The sequence below is a fragment of the Phodopus roborovskii genome, unplaced genomic scaffold (assembly GCF_943737965.1).
Source record: "Phodopus roborovskii unplaced genomic scaffold, PHOROB, whole genome shotgun sequence".
NCBI lineage: Eukaryota > Metazoa > Chordata > Mammalia > Rodentia > Cricetidae > Phodopus > Phodopus roborovskii.
Genome location: NW_026126480.1, coordinates 52,027,529 through 52,046,073, shown reverse-complemented (window position 1 = coordinate 52,046,073; position 18,545 = coordinate 52,027,529). Strand labels below are relative to the sequence as shown.

General features: G+C 51.2%; 1 protein-coding gene across 1 annotated transcript; it reads right to left on the bottom strand.

Annotated features, from left to right (window-relative positions):
• Window positions 1–240: 240 nt before the first annotated feature.
• Fgf19 (fibroblast growth factor 19) lies at window positions 241–3,637 on the bottom strand. The gene is made up of 3 exons (XM_051192089.1): window positions 3,376–3,637; window positions 3,095–3,198; window positions 241–647 (listed from the first exon to the last, which is right to left on the bottom strand). Exons 1-3 carry the CDS (start codon window positions 3,626–3,628, stop codon window positions 354–356), a joined length of 651 nt encoding a protein of 216 aa, XP_051048046.1. The 5' UTR covers window positions 3,629–3,637; the 3' UTR covers window positions 241–353.
• Window positions 3,638–18,545: the final 14,908 nt, after the last annotated feature.

Sequence of the window (18,545 nt, the reverse complement as noted above, 5' to 3'; positions counted from 1 at the left end):
ACTTCAGAGCCTACCTCCTGCACATGAATTTTAAATGACTTCACATCTTCTGGCTGGCCTGCTGAAAATGTCCCAATCACAGAGATTAAGAAACATTTCATAGGAATGAGTTCCCCATTAGTGGAGGTATTCAAACAGAACCTGAGTAACCAGGCCACAGGGCAGCAGCCGCCTAAGTCAGTGGGGCTCAGATGATAGCTAGGCAGGTGGTCAATTTAGGTTCATGATCAAGTCTAGCCACTAAAACCACACATGGTCAATATGAGACTTAAAATATGTACAGCTTCTAGTGCATCTTCCTAAAGGGGAAATTTATGGGACACTGGGGTATTCTTCATCCTGACAGAACCCCATCACTTCTGGAAGCTGGGACTCTTTATCTCCATGTCCTTCACTGACTTGAATGGATCCATGCTGTCAGAATCCAGGGTCAGAGGTAACACTTTTGACTCCCGCTCCTCTCTGGCTTTGAAGATCCGGGAAATCATGGGGAGAAAGTTTGAGGGTTTTTTGTCCGAGAGCTGTTGTTGCTTGTGTTTGTTCCTCAAAAGGATGACATAGAGGTGGTGATTCGGGGATCTGTACTGGTTGTAACCTATATAGCTCAAATTCTCACTGAAGGTGCAGTCTTCCTCCGAGTAACGAATCTTTGGAGAAAGAAACAAGCATCTATGAGCATAAAATATTGCGCTGGTATCCTGTCCCTACAGCCACTGTCAGTGTGCTTTCCTTGAAGTACATGGAAAGTCAAGCATGGTGATGCTCACCTCTCATCCCATGACTTGGGAGGCAGAGGCAGAGTTCAGGAATTCAAGGCCAGCCCGGGTTGCATGGGACTGTCACTACATGTAGCCCTGGCTGGACTGGAACTCATTATGTAGACCAGGCTAGCTTGAACTCGAAGATTCACCTGCCTCTGCCTCCTGATTACGGGGATTGAAGGTGTCCCTAGCCATATCAGGCCTGGGTTTTCATTTTGAAACAGACTCAAGTACCCTATGCTGACCTTTAATTCCCGATCCTCCCGCCTTTTCTTCCCGAGTGTTGGGATGACAAGTGAGCACCACGATGCTGGGATTATGCAGTGCTCAGTCGAACCCAGAGCTTTGATCATGCTGAACTCCATTCCCCAGCCCTGGCATATTTTCAAATAGGGTCTCACTCTGTAGCCTTGACTTCACCAGGACAATCCCCCTGCTTCAGATTCCAAGGGGTTAGGCTGGTAGGTGTGTACCAAGTATCCATCCCATCTTAGAGAGAGAAATCCCCATGCAGCCACTGTTAGGATGCAAGTTTCCCTGGCTTTTAACTAGTGACATTAAATTCTGATTGTTATTTCTCAGCTTTCTGATCTCTGCCCCCAGTTTAGGCAGTTTTTCGGTAGCAACGGGCAGCCTTGCCTGGGGCCTGGGATAAAGGGAGAGTTCCTGTCTAGACCTGCTGCATGAGCTTTTCTAATGCTGAGATGGTTGTGTCTGTTACCATTGTGAGTAGTGTGAGTAGAGACGCCCCCTCACAGGCAGCTTGCCAGGATCTGCCTGATAATCCTCAACCCCTCCCCCACGCCCGGGACCTAGCCCGGACCCTGTGGGTGGCCGGAAATGTGCGCTTCAGGAAGCTGTCCCTGGTCCCCATCCTCAATACCAGAACATTCCTAGTCCTCAGGACTGAGGTACCAGTGGCAGTCTCCCAAACTGGTGCTACTTCCCTTTGGGAAGTCTGAATGGTTTAGTAAACATAAGCCGCCTGCCGAGGTCGCTGAACGCAGGTGAAGATCGAGGGCAGATAAGGCTCTGATAACAAGCTAATTCCAAGAACCCACAGCTCCTGCCCTGGCTGATGGCACGGGGATAGGGAATAGAGCCACAAGGCAGTAGGGGCCATGTTCCCTGAAAAATGTAGGTAAAACACAGGATTATTTCTCTTGGGGATGTCTTAGGGAGAATTGGTCAGCCTTTCTTCATATAGGAATGATAGATTGTGGAACTTCTATTAAAAAAAAAAAAAAGAAAGAAAAAGAAAAATGGTCAGGTAGAATTTGTGATGGGACTATGCCCAATAGATCCAGGGTAGCATTGGGATTGAGGGGCAAAGCTCCCATGGGCATTCCCGCCCCATTTAGATTATGATAGACTAGGGGTCGAACCCTCCTCCCAGCGCCCTAGCCACAAATACATATACCAGGAACAGTGTAGTGGGGTATTTGTTCAGGGCAGGAGTATCAGCTTTCACACAGGCAGTGAAACCCCTTCTTTGGCTCCTCGGCAGACCCTTCCCTTCTTTGCTTGTGGTCTTTTCATGTAGCTAAAACCACCTCAGAGCCACAAAACAATTTTGAGACTCTTAAAGAAAAAAAAAAAAAAAAAAAAAAACAAAGCAAAAACTTTGAGCCGGTAGCCATTGTTCCCCATAGGGGAGCTCCTCCCAAGAGCCCAGGCTGGATGGAAGAGCTTGGCCACCTGACCTCACACGGCCTCCTCTTGTACTGCCAGAGGGAGATCTGAAAGCTTCTTTGAACTCGCAGCTTTTGCTCCCAGAGCCCTAAGCCTTCATACTTCATACCTCCAGCCTCCCGGGTTTCAGGGGTTACTTGGACCTGGCCAGTCCTCCCCACCCCCACTCCCACCCTGCTCCCAAGCAGGTGAGCCCCTTAGTTTTAAGTATGCTGGTCTCTACATCACACCGTGTTCCTAGGACATGAAAATGGACTGAAAGGCATTTCCTTTCTTCTTTTTTTTTTTTTCTTTCACTTGAGGGAGAGAAAGGAAATCGAGGACCACACATGCATAGGCTGGAGATGAAAAGGGCAGAGGTTGCTTTTCCTGTTCAATATCAAAGGGGCCGAAAGTTGAATGGGATTCAGCAGCCAGCTGAGCCAGCCTTTTAGAGGATTGGACAAGCTCCGCTGGCCTCCTCATTCCCGACTACAGCCTGGGGCCATCGCTTTCCTCCGGGGTCGGGGGGGGGGCGGCGGCGGTAACATTAGCTTTACTACCTTGCCCTCGAAGTTCCTTATAGGCCTGAGCAGGGGGTGTAAAGACCCAACACGGACCTAGCGCGGCCCCGAGCATCCCACCTCGTGGGGAACACTCACCAGCCCCTGGATCTTGCCGTCCGCGCTCATGCAGAGGTACCGCACGCTGCTGACATCCTTGATGCTAATCGTCTTCAGAGCGACCGGGCGGAACTCTAGCAAATCTGCGAACAAGAGAAGGAAGAAGCTGCAGCAACACGTGGGTACGGCGGAGCCACACTGCTTCGCCCTTCCCCAGACCTAGTCTGAGAGTCCAGGGGATTTGTTAAGGTCACTGTAGCACCCACGCGAGGTTTTGGGGACCTAAGGGACCCCGAGGGAACGCGCTGGCAGACACTCACTTCGTTCGCTTTGTTCATCCTCGCAGTCCACGGAGCCATCGCTCCGGATATTCAGGAAGCAGTTGGAGATGTGGGGACCAGAGACGTACAGGTGCTGCAGGCGGGTGCTCTTGTCCCAGCCATAGAGAATGAGTGGCTGTTCATTGGACAGAGCCAGGGATCGCCGAACCAGAGGACGGCCAGCCACCGCCAGCCACAAAGTGGCCAGGACCAGGGCTCGGGCCACAATACACCCGTTCTGCGTTCTCCACATGGCACCTCCGGGGGGTTGTGAGGAGCGGTTACAAAGGTTACAAAGACTGCGATGCTGCAGGGACGCGAATGGCAGACACAGAGTGTTCGTGGACAGCAATGCAGCGGTGCGTGCAGCGTTACTGCTCCGACGGCTCTGTGTCTCCGGGCACGCTGCCTTATATACGTTTCATCCCCCTGGCCGGCCTGTAGGTGACCGTGGATCAGAACAGTTCTCCTAATTGCATCAAGTCTCCGCCCCCGCACACACCCTCTCAGGCCCAGCCCAGTGACCCCGCCCAGGTCGGCCAGATCTACAGGGGGGAGGATCCCCCACTCCCCTTCGCGATCGCGTCCCAGGGAGCAAGTGTTCAATGTGTACCAGCCTGGTGGTTATTGAATAGGCGGCTTTAATTTTACTATTAATTACTGAAGTCCCCCGGCCCTAGGCTCTCAGAGGGATGCGCTTTGGATGGTCACTAGGATAGAGACTGTAAGGCACGCAGAGATCTGCCTTCTTGGCCCCCAATTTGAGTCTTGGGTCCTCTCCCTTAGCTTGTCCTCGCAGATCCGACTCTCCCAAGTTCTCCCAGCCCCAGACCTAGGCCCCCTTTTTCTAGATATTTGCCCTGGACAGTGGAGACGTCGTGGGAGCACGTCGTGAGCACTAGATGGCGCTTCAGTCCCACCTAGTTTCGGTCTCCACATAACTGGGAGCCGCGCTCTGAGAGTCCTCTGCCTGCCTCGCGCGTGGTCTCCACAGGGACCGGACCGCGACTTTCGAGGAGGGTGGGTTGGCCAACATGCAGAGGCAGGACTGGCCTCTCTTATGTCTGTGATCAGGCCCCTGAGTCTGCGCGAGGGACAGCTGCCTACTAGTGAGGAGGGGCCCTGGTCTGAACGGTGGACTCTGCTGGCGGCGGGTCAGGTGGGAGGAGAATAGGGGCCTCGCCATGAGCCTCTCTTGCAAAGAAAGGAGGCAGTCTGCAGAGAATCCCCCTCCTCCCCGCCCCACCCCCGGCCTTGAAGAAAGGGTCCTCGCAGGGGTCTTTGGTTCAGCCCTTATCCTTTCTCATTATGCCTTCAATACCCAACTCCCGGGGTGTGGGGGTCCCGGGAGGCTGGTTTGGGTAAAGAGGTGCTGGTCTCGTTCAGTGATCATGGGAGGTCTGTCTGCAAGGGCAGGATAGAGGAGAGATGGCAGATCTGATGAATCTCAACGAGAAACACGCCACATTCAGACGCCATCAGTGACTGGCGTTAATGACGGAGCACTGGGAGAATGTCACCAGGAAAGTCTTTACAAAAAGACATCATCGAAAGGCCTCTGGACCGGGGACTCCCATGCTGTGAGGCTTGGTTTAGAGAGCGGTGCCTCCTGTAAAATCTAATTACTTCCCCCTTGTGATTTTCAATCGACAGCGCAGACTATTAATCTTAATTGCCTTCTCCTGCCGCTTTCGTTTTAATGTCTGTGATAAATGTGGGGTACCGGGGAGGCTGGCGAGGCTTCACTGAGGAGTCCCCCCAAATTGGCCTGGAGGGTGGAATACAGTTGTATACCATTTCGTTCGGCTGCCTTCTCAGAGACACCGGAAGAGATGGCCATGTTGGTAATGGAGTGCTCAGAGAAATGTCTGTAGAGTTCCCGGGGACCCCCATAAGAACATTCTTCCCCGTATTAGGTTTTACTCCCACCTCTGAACAGGTGGGAAATGAGACTCTGATAAGTGACAGGGTGCTACACATCCATGAGAGATGAGGCCTGTCTCAGGGCTTGGCCGGTGACAGCAGATCTACAGCTGGCTATGTGATGAACTCTGGGCCCGTCGCATCAGCCTGCTTCTGGACTTGTCTTGTGGGTCACATGGAAGAATGGGCATAGAGCGCTCAGACCTTTCTTCATATATAGAACAAGAGCTTGGGCTGTTCACGCAGAGAATGAGAGTTGGTTATAGCTGGCCTTCCATAGTTCAGCAATGATCTGGAAGTAAGGGTTGAGTCCTGAATGAAACAGGTTTACGAAGAATGAGGGGATGTGCCCTGGAGATCCGGATAACCACGCCTAGGTTTTGGCGGGTACCCCAGGGAGAGAAAAAAAAAAAAAAAAAAAAAAAAGGAGAGAGCTATTTGGCCAGCAGGTGGCACTGTTGTCACCTTACAGACTTTCCAGGTGAGAGAGGAGGGGATGCCTGACTTCTGTAGCTTCTGGACTTGCAGATCTGGCCCCCCCCCCCCCCCCCCCCCCCGGTACCCTTTGTGGTGCTAAGACTGTATTTCTAGACTGACATCTCATGGAGTCAGTGAGCAGGGCTTCTGTGACCTCTGCTGTTTTCTCAGGGCCCACACAGATGCCCAGATGGCCAGGAGCTTGGGGTTCTGTTAATTGAAAGAAAAAACATAGTATTTCTTATTCTTTGAAAGTCCCTTACTATTCTTTTTTAAATTATGTGTATATGTGTCTGTCTGTGTGGGAGCTCGTGCTGATAAATGCAGATGCCCAGAAAAGCCAGAGGTGAGATATGCCTCTGCATCTGGTTTGTAAATTGATTGATGTGGTTGCTGAGAAGGGAATTCAGGCCCTCTGAGAGGATAGTAGTACTCGTTCTTATCCACTGAGCCATCCCTCCAGCCCCAGTTCCATACAGTTGTGTTGGTCATGTCCATCCACCACTACCTTTACCTCCCCTAGAACCCACCACAAAATCTCCCTCCCAGATTAGTGTCCTGATTTCATTTATTTATTCATCTATCTATCTATTTATTTATTTGTTGTTGTTGTTGTTGTTGTTGTTGTTGAGACAGGGTCTCTCTATGTAGCCCTGGCTATCCTGAAAATCACTATGAAGCCTAGACTGGCTGTGATTTCAAGGCAATTCTCCTGCCTCAGCTTATCATGTGCTGAGTTTACAGCCCTGACCTGTCACAGCTGATTTTATTATTTCTTTTAAAATTCAGTGTCAAGTTTTGGAAAAGACAAAACAAAAGGCCCATTTACAGTCAAGGGGGGATACTTACCACTAATGGGGAAGAGAATGATTGTAGGTCACTAGAAAGTTCCATATCATGAATGTGGGATAAATATTTGTTAAAACTCTCAAAGTTAGCTGGATGGTAGTGTGCACACCTTTAATCCCCGCACTGGGAAAGAAGAGGCAGGTGGATCTTTGTGAGTTCCAGGCCATCCTGGTCTACAGAGTGAGTTCCAGGATAGCTAGGGCTATACAGAGAAACCCTGTCTTGAAAAACCAAAAACCAAACCAAAACGAAAAACCTCTTACAATTGTGCTCTGAGGGGCCCACAGATGACTTAGATAAAGGTGCTTTGCCAGAAACCTGAATTCACTCCCCAGGGTCCACATGGTAAAACAAGAAAACTAACTCCCACGAGTTGGCATGGGCCAATGCGCGAGACACACACACACACACACACACACACACACACAGAGGTAAATACCTATGACTTTCAAATCAGCATAGAGGTGGAATTTGTAATGTAGTTTCTAAATTTTACAGAGTGGGCTGCATCTGAATTTTAAAGGTGTGTTGATTTAGAACCTGTTTTATTATCATTGTTGAGACATACTACACAGAATATGCCCAGTCAACTGTTTTCTAGCTGCTGCCTAAAGGTTCCTAAGCTTATATCATCATAGAAGTAGGTGTTTCCAGGACTCTTTTTAGTTTGGAAAAAGAAACTTGTCAGAGGGTACATTTTATTTTAAATCATACCTTCAAAAATCTAATGGGAGGATCCCCTGGGTGTCTTGGGACTGGCCCTTGACCCGGCTTCCTGATCCAGGAAATGCAAGAAGCCACTGCTGCAGAGGATGTCTGAGAATGTGGGTGTCTGCCCCTAGACTAGAGGAGGCTAGGAGCACAGAGCAGGTCCATCACTGACTGATCTGAGCTGGCGTAGGGACTCATAGCACCTGCCAGCTATCCCTGGATTCACCACTAAGGGCTCCCATCACCACTGAGTTGTGATCAAGTGAGCTTTGTACATGTTGGTCTGGTTCCTGGCTTTCCATCAAGGGCAGGCCAGGGTGTGAGCAAATACCCAGCTCCGATTGTACAGGTTACCTTCCCACAGTCCAAGGGACAGGATCCAATAGCCAGATGGATAGAGAAAGTTCATCCCTTTAGGTTGGATTCCTCTGGTCTGGGCTGGCTTTCAATCATTTAGATGGGAAGGAAGTGGGGCTGCAATCCTGAGGTCCAGTGCCTGAGTTGCCAGTGAGCTGGGGCTTGTGTGATCCTAACTTAATATGGCCCAGTCTCCAGTTCTGCCAGCAGAACTCTTGCTGGTGATGCTCCCAGGAGTCCAGCAAGGTGGGTGGAGTCACTAGGGTAGAAGTGCATCCCTATGGGCAAAGCAAGCTCTCTATTTTCAGTGCCTGATTCCCACGCCTTCTGTTTGTTTTAAGGATACTTCTGGATGCTTCCTCATCAGACACTTAGAGTTACAGTCTCTGTTCCTCTTGAACTGGGGTCTGGTGGCTTTGAGTATGTTTATATGACATCTCCAGGGATGTAATGCTGGCCTGGCTCCTGCTCTGGGTTTGCTGTGAGTGACTATGACCACAGACACACTTGGTAGCATCTCAAGACCTCTAGAGGCCTCCACCCACTCCCCAGAGCTCACACTGAAGACCCTCCTACAGGGCAGCATGGTGTCTTCCTATTCCAGAAGTCCCTGCCCAGCAGTGGTCAGCACCTGTGAGAATGCTCACGGCCGTTTCAGGACCTTGGTCACCTGGCAGGCTTTCTGGAGTGGCTGCTGATGCTTGTGCCAACCAAGAGGGGATGAGTTCCCCATAGTGGCCAGTTTGCTAGCAGCAGGGCTGGAATCCAAACACAAGGCCATTGGCCTCTATGGGCCCTTTCAAGAATGGGATCACTGACTGACAATGACTTTCATAGATATTGACCCCTCATAGCACCCAAGACTGGAAGCCAGAGATCACGACATGAACAGGAACAAGATGTGGCAGTGCATGCCTGTCATCCCAACACTCAGGAGGTAGAGGCAGGAGGACCAGGAGTTCAACATCCTTGGCTATATAAAGAGTTCAAGGCCAATGAGTATGACCATGCCATGGTATGTAGGGCAGAGGACAACTTAAAAAAAAAAAAAAAGAGTTCAAGGCCAGCCTTAGCTGCAGGAGATGTTGTCTCAAACAAAATAAATAAACAAATAAATGATAAGCAGGGTGGGAGCTGGAGAGATGCTCAGCAGTTAAGAGCACTGGCTGTTCTTTCAGAGGACCTGAGCTTATTCCAAGCACCCACACGACAGCTTGCAACAGTCTGTAATTCTAGTTCCAGGGTGTCTGCTAGGTAGGTACATACACAGTGATGTACACAGCCAAAACATTAATACAGAGTAAAATAAGTATAAATCTAAAAAATACATATTTAAAATAAAGAATGGGTCCAGGCAGCCTTACCTGTTTCCAGGTGCTGAGGCCTGTTCCTCAGCCTTGCTGGCTCCAGGTCCCCCTCAGCTCAGAGGACCCTCACTTGGCCTTGGCCTTCATCTCCAAGTGGTCTCTGTTTGCTTTCGCCCCAGCTCTTCATGTGTTGCTATTCGCTATATGTGTTTGAGTTTAGTCCCACTAAGCAAAAGGATGTTTCCTTTCTCTTCCTCTCTCTCTCTCTCTCTCTCTCTCTCTCTCTCTCTCTCTCTGTGTGTGTGTGTGTGTGTGTGTGTGTGTGTGTGTGTGTGTGTGTTTCAGACAAGGTCTCGATATGTACTTCTGGCTGGCTTCAATCTCACAGAGATCCATCTGTCTCTGTTTTCCCAAGTGCTGGGATTAAAGGTGTGTGCACTTCACCTAGCCTATTTGAAGTTGTTTATTTCACTCCCTGCAGAAAGGTCCTTTAGATGTGGACACTTAGGGGGGCTGGAAGAACCTGGGGACCGCTACTCAGCCTGGCATAAGTACTGTGTTTCTCCCCACCTTCCAGGTGCTTTCCTTATAGCCCTGAGGAGGAGTGGTGGGAAGTGGGTCCCAGAGTGTGCCCCTCAGCAGCAGAGAACTCCCTGTGTCCTGAGCATCTCTGAGGGGAGCTGACAGGCCCTAGGAGGCTGCACTCTGGGAGTCACTCTACAAAGGACCCTCACTGAGTGACTACTGTCATGGTTCCCTAACCCTGACCCCTTGTTGCCTGACCCTGGCTGTTTCCAGCACATCACAACACCTCATCTGTGATGAGATCCTGGGCTTTCTATAGCAGGAGAGGTCTGTAGGGAGGTGGAGCAGAGTGTCCCCAACTCTCCCTCCCCCTGAAGAAATTCACCAGAGGCAAACAAGATGGTGTGTCTCTCACAGGCAGCAGAGGTTCTATCCTTTGTATCAGCTCCTGTCTTCCACAAAGCATGGGCTCCCCCACACACACACACCCCAGGCACACTTGGAAAACCTCTTGTGACTAAATACCAACCAGTGTCCCTTCATGGCTGAAACAGCTGGATCTGAAAGGCAAGGCTTCCTCTCCTTCAGCTGGCCTGGTTCAGTTAAGAGGGCTGGCAGGCAACACAGTGGAGGCCATAGCTTGGCTGCCCTTTTCCAGGACCTACTGATAAGTCCATTATCCTCACTCCAACCTCCCCAGTCAAGGGTCCCTCTCCAGTCCCCACCAGGACCAACACGGGATCCAATGAAAGCCTGTGAGCCTCACTCATCTGGAAAGAGAAGAGCCCAGACTGCGGCCCTGGCAGGGGTAAGGCCGTGCCTTGCTTGGGGCTCAGCAAAGGTTTTAAGGTGCTCACACCCAAAGACAGAAACGGCCATAACATGTCTCTAAATGTGTTTAAATGTGCAGAGACACTCACTGGAGCCCAGTTCAGAGCCAATGACAAACCTCTTCCAATAAAGGGCTCTGTTGCAGGGTGAGTGTTTTGGCTCTGAAGGGGTGAAGCTCTACAGCTATGTTGGGCCAGTATGGGGCTGGGTCATTCTTGTCTTGTTTTCCATCTTTTCTCTCACATTCCCCATAGTGAACAGACTGCTCTCCTCGTCACAGCCCAGAAGCTGTGAAACCTACAAATGATATTTTCAAAGTGACCTAGGGCCATAGACAAAGGAATCCGTGACGAGGTTGAGCGACTCCATCAGTCAGCACTGAGTAGCCACATTTGGGGACGTCAGTGCAGCTCCAGTGGTCAAAGGCACATGGACAGCACCGGCTCACACGTCCCTGAATGTCACCTTCCTCCTAAACAAAGCCCTAGGTCCCTGCACAATGGCCTTCCAGTCAGGCTTCTCCGGCCGGAACCATCCTGGTGTTTTCCTTCGAGGGTCAGAGGCGCTGCCCTGGGGTGGAATCTGAGGCCCAGCTCCGCTGCCTCGGCAGCCCGGGCTGTGACCTCATGGAGTCACTTTCGGGCTACTCTGTGCCTGCTGAGGAGCCTTTTAACTTTTTGCAGCTCCAGCCTGACGTCTCCAAAGGGCTCAAGAAATTCTCAGGGACCCAGCAAACCTGGCGAGTCCCCAGTGCTTTGATTCCCAGAACAGATGTTTGCCAGGTGACACCGCAGGGTGGAGGGAGGCGGGGTGGAATTGAATAAGAATAGGGGTGTCAGCTCCCAAAGCTGGCAGAGTTCTGCTCCCAGTCCGGGCTGTTAATGGGTAAGGAACAAATTGGGGCTACCACCTGTGGTTCAGCTGGTGGGGAGCTGACTGGGATCTAGAGGACGCACAGCAGGTCAGGACTAGCCAGGACTTCCTCAGACCCAGAAGCTGCCTGAATCTCCTCTAGGTCTCAGTTTCCCCAGGCTGCTCTCCGCTTTGTAGGTGTTCTAGGCGTGAGGGGGATGGCCTCACTTTTTCTTTTCTTCTTCCTTCCTTCCTCCCTCCGTCCCTCCCTCCCTCTCTCTCTTTCTTTACTCAGTGTTTCACTATGTAGCTCTGCCTGCCTGGCCTGAAAACTCAATGTGTAGACCAGATTGGCCTCAGACTCTCAGAGATCCACCTACCTCTAACTGAATGCTGGAATTAAAGCCAGGCCTAGGCGCTGTTGCTCTTTAGTTATGTCCCCTAGCCAGCCGTGAGAGGATCCAGTAGAGGTTAAGCACTACCCTTCCCTCCTACAGCCAATGGTCTCTTTTATTTGTATTTAATTATTTACTTTGTCCAGACAGGGTTTCTCTGGGTAGCTGTGACTGTCCTAGCTTTGTAGACTAGGTTGGCCAACACTTGAGAAGCAGAGGCAGGTGGATCTCTGTGAGTTTGAAGCCAGCCTGGTCTATAGAACGAGTTCCAGGAAAGGGTCCAAAAGCTGCAGAGAAACCCTGTCTTGGGGGGGAAATTTACAAAACTTTAATGATGTGGAAATGATGTGAGCGCATTGGTTCATTCCCACAGAAGCCAGAAGAGGGCGTCAGAGCTCCTGGCGCTGGAGTTGCAGAAATTTGTAAGCCTCCAAACATGGGTGCTGGGAACAGAACTTGGATGTCTATAACCAGCAAGTACCCTTAACTGCTGTGTTGCCTCCACCCCACTGGCTTATCTTATCATGGGGGCTACTGGGAAGGCTAAGCTTGCAGCTGGTTCCTGTGAGATAAAGGTGCCAGGGTTGCATAGAAACCCCGCTGCAAGGCCAGGTATATATGAAGGAAGGCACAGGTGGTGCACAGCTCCACAGTTGATGGACAGGGTAGGCGGGGAATCATGGTGGTCATGCCTGGATAACTAGAGACTGCCAAAGGGTTGAGTATGTGAGCACAGTCACTAGAGTTCCCAGCTTGCAACACCACCGCAGCGCAGCATGACCCTTTGTGTGTTTATTTTCTCCTTGTAGCTCCCTTTTCCACTATCCCCTCACAGGGCAGGCAGTGACCTCTTTGCCCAACCCTCCAATTCAGCTGTTCTCTAGCACCTAGCTGGGTGCTCAGGATAGCAGATGCTTAGTATTCATGATGTGTCAGCTTGCAGTGGATGCAGTAAGAACATCAACAGATCTTCCCAGGACTGGAAAGCTACAAGATAATCGTGCCTGTCATCCCAGCACTAGGTAGGCCAAAGCAGGATTGCTGCTAGTTTGAGGCCAACTTGGATGACATGGTAAGACAACAGGAAGTGAGCTGGTGTGACCCAGAGTCACCCAGAGCCAGATCACAGCAGCTGGAGAGACCATGGGCCCTGTGCAGGGGCTGAAGCACACCTGTAGCAAACTTGCAATGTGGGGCAAAGCACAGACCCTGTGGCATTGGAGCAGGCACCAGATGTCCGAACATAAGGAACACCTTCCTCTCTACCGTTTTTTGTTTTTTTTTTTTTGGAGCCGGTTGCCAACAGGGTTTTGGTGGCAACTTTTCTCAGTGGCTGCACACCCCAGGGCTCATGGAAGAATCCTGTGTTAATCTATATGTGTACAAACTCTTCCTTTCTTTTTAATTATTTATTTTTATTTAGTTGTTTGTTTATTTGAGACATGGTTTTGTTGTGTAGTCCTGGCTGTCTTGGAACTTGTTCTGTAGACCAGGCTGGTCTAGAACTCAAGAGATCTGCTGCCTCTGCCTCTCTTCTACTGAGATTAAAGGCATGCCACTCATGCCCAGCTTCTTTTTCTTTTTAAGGTAAGTACACAGGTGGAATTCAGAAAAAGACCCTGGGCATCATCCCCAGGAACACTGGCAACTCCCTAAATCTTTCCCTGAACCAATGCCCAGCTGCCTAGCAGAGAGCCCTAGGCATTCTCCTGCCTCTGGCTCTTCAAAGCTGGGGTTACAAACATGTGCCACCACACCTGGCATTTCGGTGTGGCATTGAACTCAGGTTCTCATGCTTGCCTTTAGAGAACTTTACCAACTGAGCCACATCCCTAGCCCCTAATTTTGCCTTTGTGAGGTACAGCAGAGGGGCTGTTGGCTCTGACCACCACCACAGACATTTCCCTTATGGCTGAGGAATCCCAAATTCTGACATCACTGCGACCCCTAGAGATGACAAAGAGAAATAGACAATCGAACTCACAGATATCTGCCTGCCTCTGCCTCCCAAGCCCTGAGATTAAAGGCATGCACCACCACTACCTGGCTGCTGTGGAATATTATAAAGCAAAAAACATGACTAGTTCTTACACCCATATGAGTGAATTTGAGAGATGTGCTGAAGGTGGAAATGTCAAAATATGCACATACACACATACATATGTACAAAAGGAGAGAGACAGCATAAAGATAAAAGGCAGCCTCTAGAGAGGTGTGTCTGTGCTGTTAAACTACAAAGCAAGCAGAGAAGGGTCAGAAGGAAGGTTTCCTGGGGCACGGAGGCCAAGCTGGGGTCAGAAAGGGCACAGGGCAGGAGCTGTGGGGTGGCAGGCCCTTCCTGGTGTTGGCTGTTGTGTGCTATGGGCATCTACTTTAAGACGACTCCCAGAGTCTCCCTGTGCGCTATTCCCTTGTACTCTGTAGGTGCTTCTCAGTGTCCCAGCTGCTAGGTGAGCACCAAGGGGTAGGGTCAGTGAGCACCGAGGGGTGGGGCCAGGGGTTTCCACTTGGATGTTAACGGATTGGAGACCATCACCAAGCAGTGCAGGGCTGTGGCTTGACAGCTGGCCTCTAATTCCCACCTCCAAACAACTGGAGAATTGTGTTTATGGTCCCTGGTCACACCTGGAGGTCTAAGTCCAGGGGGGTGGGGCTCATTCCTGGGCACTTTGCTCTCAGTGCAGGACAGTGGCCATGCTTGTCCTGGCCTCTGGTGCCAAATGGCTGGGTCACTAGAGCTCTGAGGTTGTCCAGGGTGAGGGACTACACTATCCTTCATGGGAGCTACAAGCCCACTCCAAGGCACTTTGAGGCCAGCTGGCACCAGGACACAGAGTCACACCCTCAAGAGGGTTCAGAGGCCCAGAAGCTGCCCAGAGGTGATGGCAGCTGGGGACACTAAGGGCCAATTCATAGGGGGCTGCTACTTTTCTGAGGTGTGGCATTCCACAAGGTGATGGCCTCAGGCCCCCAGGCTGGGGACCTGGACTGAAGGTGGTTTTGGGCTCTGAATGGGTCAGAGGTCGAGTGTGGAGTTAGATTTCAGAGGCAGCCATCAGAGGGGCCATCCAGGCACCTTCCAGGTGCCGAGAAGCCTCCGCAGAGCCAGAGTTGACACTGGGTGTAGCTTCGTGAGGTTACCTCATGAGTAGATGTTGGCTGACACCTGCCTGTCCACCAGCACTGGGCACCAACACCACCTGAGACTGTCACCTTCTGTCCCACAGGAATCACAGCCTCAGATTCTGCCATGTACCTGCTATGTTGTGGCTGCTGGAACTTTAAGCAACACAAGGAGCCTATCTGCCATCAGGAGAAAGGTCCTGCGTTTCCCATGAGGAGCTGAGGCTGAAGCAAGGCTAGCCCACCAAGTTCCTGCAGGGCCAAGAACCAAGCGCTGTGCCCTCTGAGGTCTTCCACATGAGAAATCTATGGGGATGTCCAAGGGGACACAGCCTGTGACATGCCTTCCTCCTAGGATGGTTTCAGGTGGCATTTATTTTTATTGTTTATTTGTTTTCAATGTTGGGAGTTGAGTCCAAGGCACTACACCACTGAGATAATCTGCATCCCTCTTTCTATTTTATTTTGGGGTATTCTTACTAAGTAGCCCAGGCTAAATTTGAACTCATTTTGTAGCCCAGGTAGGCCTTAAATGTTCCATCCTCCTGCCTCAGTTTCCTTAGTAGCTGGGATAACAGGGCCTGCTAGTTGTAGGTGTCAAAAGAGCCTCAAGTTGGGTGTTCTCCCCGGCCAACTCAGTGACCACATGACCCTTTCCTCAGCTGCCTAATGGGCAACTGCTGTGGTGCCAGCTGAACCCATGCAAAAACAAATACAAACCTTCTTGTTCCTGTGGGCAGCAGGAATTGACCTGATCTTTTGGGTTATGCCCAGAGGACTAGAGACACCATGAATTCTATGTAACACCACTCTCTGGCCCTGCCTGTCCCTGGTGGGGGCACGCTGAGAGCTGACAGCCCCAAACTCACCACAGCTGATAGAGAGCTAGAGAGACAGGTGTGGGGAGCGGGGGAGGGGAGCCTTTGAGCATGGTTGGCACAAAGGGGAGAGTTGGCAGCTCTGAAGTCTTGCCCACTGCCACAGCGTCTGTGCTGCGGGGGGGGGGGGAGGACAAGCTGCTCCTGCTTGGCACACGGCATGTCAAGCAGTGGGAACACTGGCCAGAAGCCAGGAGTCCCTGTGCAGGCCACAACCTGCACAGCTGTACAAGGTCTGCCTGCCTGGACAGATGTGTGGGATCTTGCCCACCTGTGTGTATGCATACAGGTGCAGACTGTCCAGAGACACACATGTGCATGCATATACATGTACACACTTTCTCACAACCTTGTACTCAGGTCCAGGATGAGTGTGGATAGAGAATGGAAGCCCTGGAAGTTTCCTGGGCCAATTAACCCTGATAAATCTCCCTAGAGCAGCGGTTCTCAACCTTCCTAATGCTGTGACCCTTTAATACAGTTCCTCATGTTGTGGTGACCCCCGACCATAACATTATTTCATTGCTACTTCATAACTGTAATTTTGCTATTGCTATGAATTGTAATGTAAATATCTGATATGCAACCCCAAAGGGGTCTCAACCCATAGATTGAGTACTGCTGGCCTAGAGACTGGCCTGGGGACTGGGAGACGCAGTTGCCCATCTAGGAGCTGGGTATAGCTGTCCCTGTGACAGCACTATGGGACTGTAGAGGCTATAGCTGACCCCACTGTTGAGGCTTTGGTAGGCTTGCCCATGTCCCAGCAGCAGGCAGGGGCAGCAGGCAGAAGTGTTCTGGGCCCAGTGTCTCTGTGTTGCCTCCTCTGCGGGGGTTGCCCCCTGGCACAGGAGGACCTGGCATGGAAGTGTGCCTACACATTGCATGCCCTGGCACTGTCCAGTGAGCCACTGCCCTGAGTTCCTCCAGTCTCAATCTCCAGAGTCAGGGTTATAAGCTGAGATCAGAGGTCATCCAGACATTCATGCCAGGCCAGAGGACTGACCTTTTTGTGACCAAGTCGGAGGAGCCCTGGGACTCCATGAGGAGCTTCAGACCCGTTGGCCACCATCTGAAATACTGCTTGAGGGTTGATCCTAATCACCCCTAATTTAGGGGACAAATGGCCAATTAAGGGACCATTTGAGAGTCAGAGAAGCAGAAGGCTAGTGAGGAGACAGACAGACGGGACACAGCCCCCCATCCCATCACATGGTCAGGGAGTCTGCCTGCCAGCTGGGTGGAAGGCACAGTCTCCTCTCTGGACATCAAGGGACGGGGTGGGGGGTACTCCTAGGGTCATCAAAGTCCCCATGGAGGTATCCTCCAAGGGCCCTGTAGGTCATGTAGCTCCTGATTCTGCCTCTGACACTCAGTGATGGAGACCTCTACATGAGGTCTACACTGGGCACTTGCAGGGACAGCCGAAGCCTGAGGGTAACCTTAGTTTTGTATGTGCAGGGCTGGGGCTGGAAGGGGGCAAATAAGAAATGAACAAGCAGCAGGTAGATAGACATAGGACTGGGGTGGTGACCACTGCACAAGTGTGAGGACCCAGCTCTGATGCCCAGTTCCCTCATGAAGACAGGTGTGGCTGGCGGCTCCTGTCTGGAGACGACCAAAAAGCTAGTGAGCCTGAAGGACTGGGGTATGCAGCAAAGAACAGGGGATCTTGCTTCTTGGCCCCCAACACCACAGAGATGATGGGAAATGACTGACAATCCCACAAGCAGGCCCCTTTGGGGGATACCCATAATTCCTTCAGGCCCTCTCAAGGCCATTATCTTAAGTGTTCCTCTGTTCTTGGGTCAGGTGTCCACTGTGGGCAGGTGATATTCCCGCCTCCTCACTGATCTGGGAGGCCCTCCATGGAAGGGTAAGCCCTCTTCATCCAACCTCCCTGGCTCAGCCCAGGGGCCCCTTGTAGTGTCTGTTGAGCATATGACTAGGAAGCCTGCTGTCCACTGAGGCCTGTCTAAGGTAGATAGAAAGTGCTGAGGCAGGAGGACAGCTGGAATAAAGACTCTTTGCTCCTGGCTTCCTCGGCACCCATCAAGGCAGGGATGTGGGGAGGGACACTCACAGGAATTCCCATACCAGCTCACAGCTGTCTGTAACTCCAAGGGATCAGATGCCTTCTGAAGGCATAGAGGCACAGACCTACATGCAGGCAACACACACACACACACACACACACACACACACACACACACTAAAACAAAAGTTTTTAAGGAAAAAGACGAGAGAGAGAGAGAGAGAGAGAGAGAGAGAGAGAGAGAGAGAGAGAGAGGCACCACTGCACTGCTGGGAGAGGAAGAATGAGGACTTTCATGGCTCTTGGTGGCAGAGCCGCAACAGAGGAATTCCAAACCAGTGACCTTTGCGGGAACAAGCCACTTCTCAGCTGCCCAGGGCTCTGCGGGCGTTGCCTGTGGCCTCTCTGTTCTCTAGACCACTTGTTTCCCTAGCTCTGACATCTGAGGACAGCTCCAGCTGGGGGTCTGCTAAGGACTTCAGCCCTTCTTCCTGAAGGACAAGATGGGCCAATGACCAATATTACCTCTTTGCCCAGCAGACTGAGTCCTGGCTCTGCTGCTCACTTCTCCTCATCCCAAAGGAGGGTTGGGAGGGGCCTGTGACTCTGTGACTGTGTCTGCAGTGGGGGAGGTGGTGAGCACACTCAATGGCAATGACCAGACCTTACTATGACCTCCACTTTGCTTTGATTTCATGGCCAATCTTTTGGGGTATTTGCAGGCTTTTTTTTTTTTTTTTTTTTTTTTTTTTTTTTAATCTCTTGCTACATGGCCTGCCTCCCTCAAACCTAGCTTTAGATACCTTGCCTTGGGACTGAGGAGATGGTGAGATGGTTTACTAAGTTTTGGATCCCTTGCACTATTCAAGAAGCTGGGTGTAATGACACACACCAAAGCCCAGCATTG

Coding starts and splice junctions, on each gene's coding strand:
- Fgf19 (XM_051192089.1), bottom strand. CDS start 3,628: ATGTGGAGAACGCAGAACGGGTGTATTGTGGCCCGAGCCCTGGTCCTG. Junction 3,199..3,375: donor GGATGAACAAAGCGAACGAA/GTGAGTGTCTGC, acceptor TCTTGTTCGCAG/ATTTGCTAGAGTTCCGCCCG. Junction 648..3,094: donor ACGGCAAGATCCAGGGGCTG/GTGAGTGTTCCC, acceptor CTTTCTCCAAAG/ATTCGTTACTCGGAGGAAGA.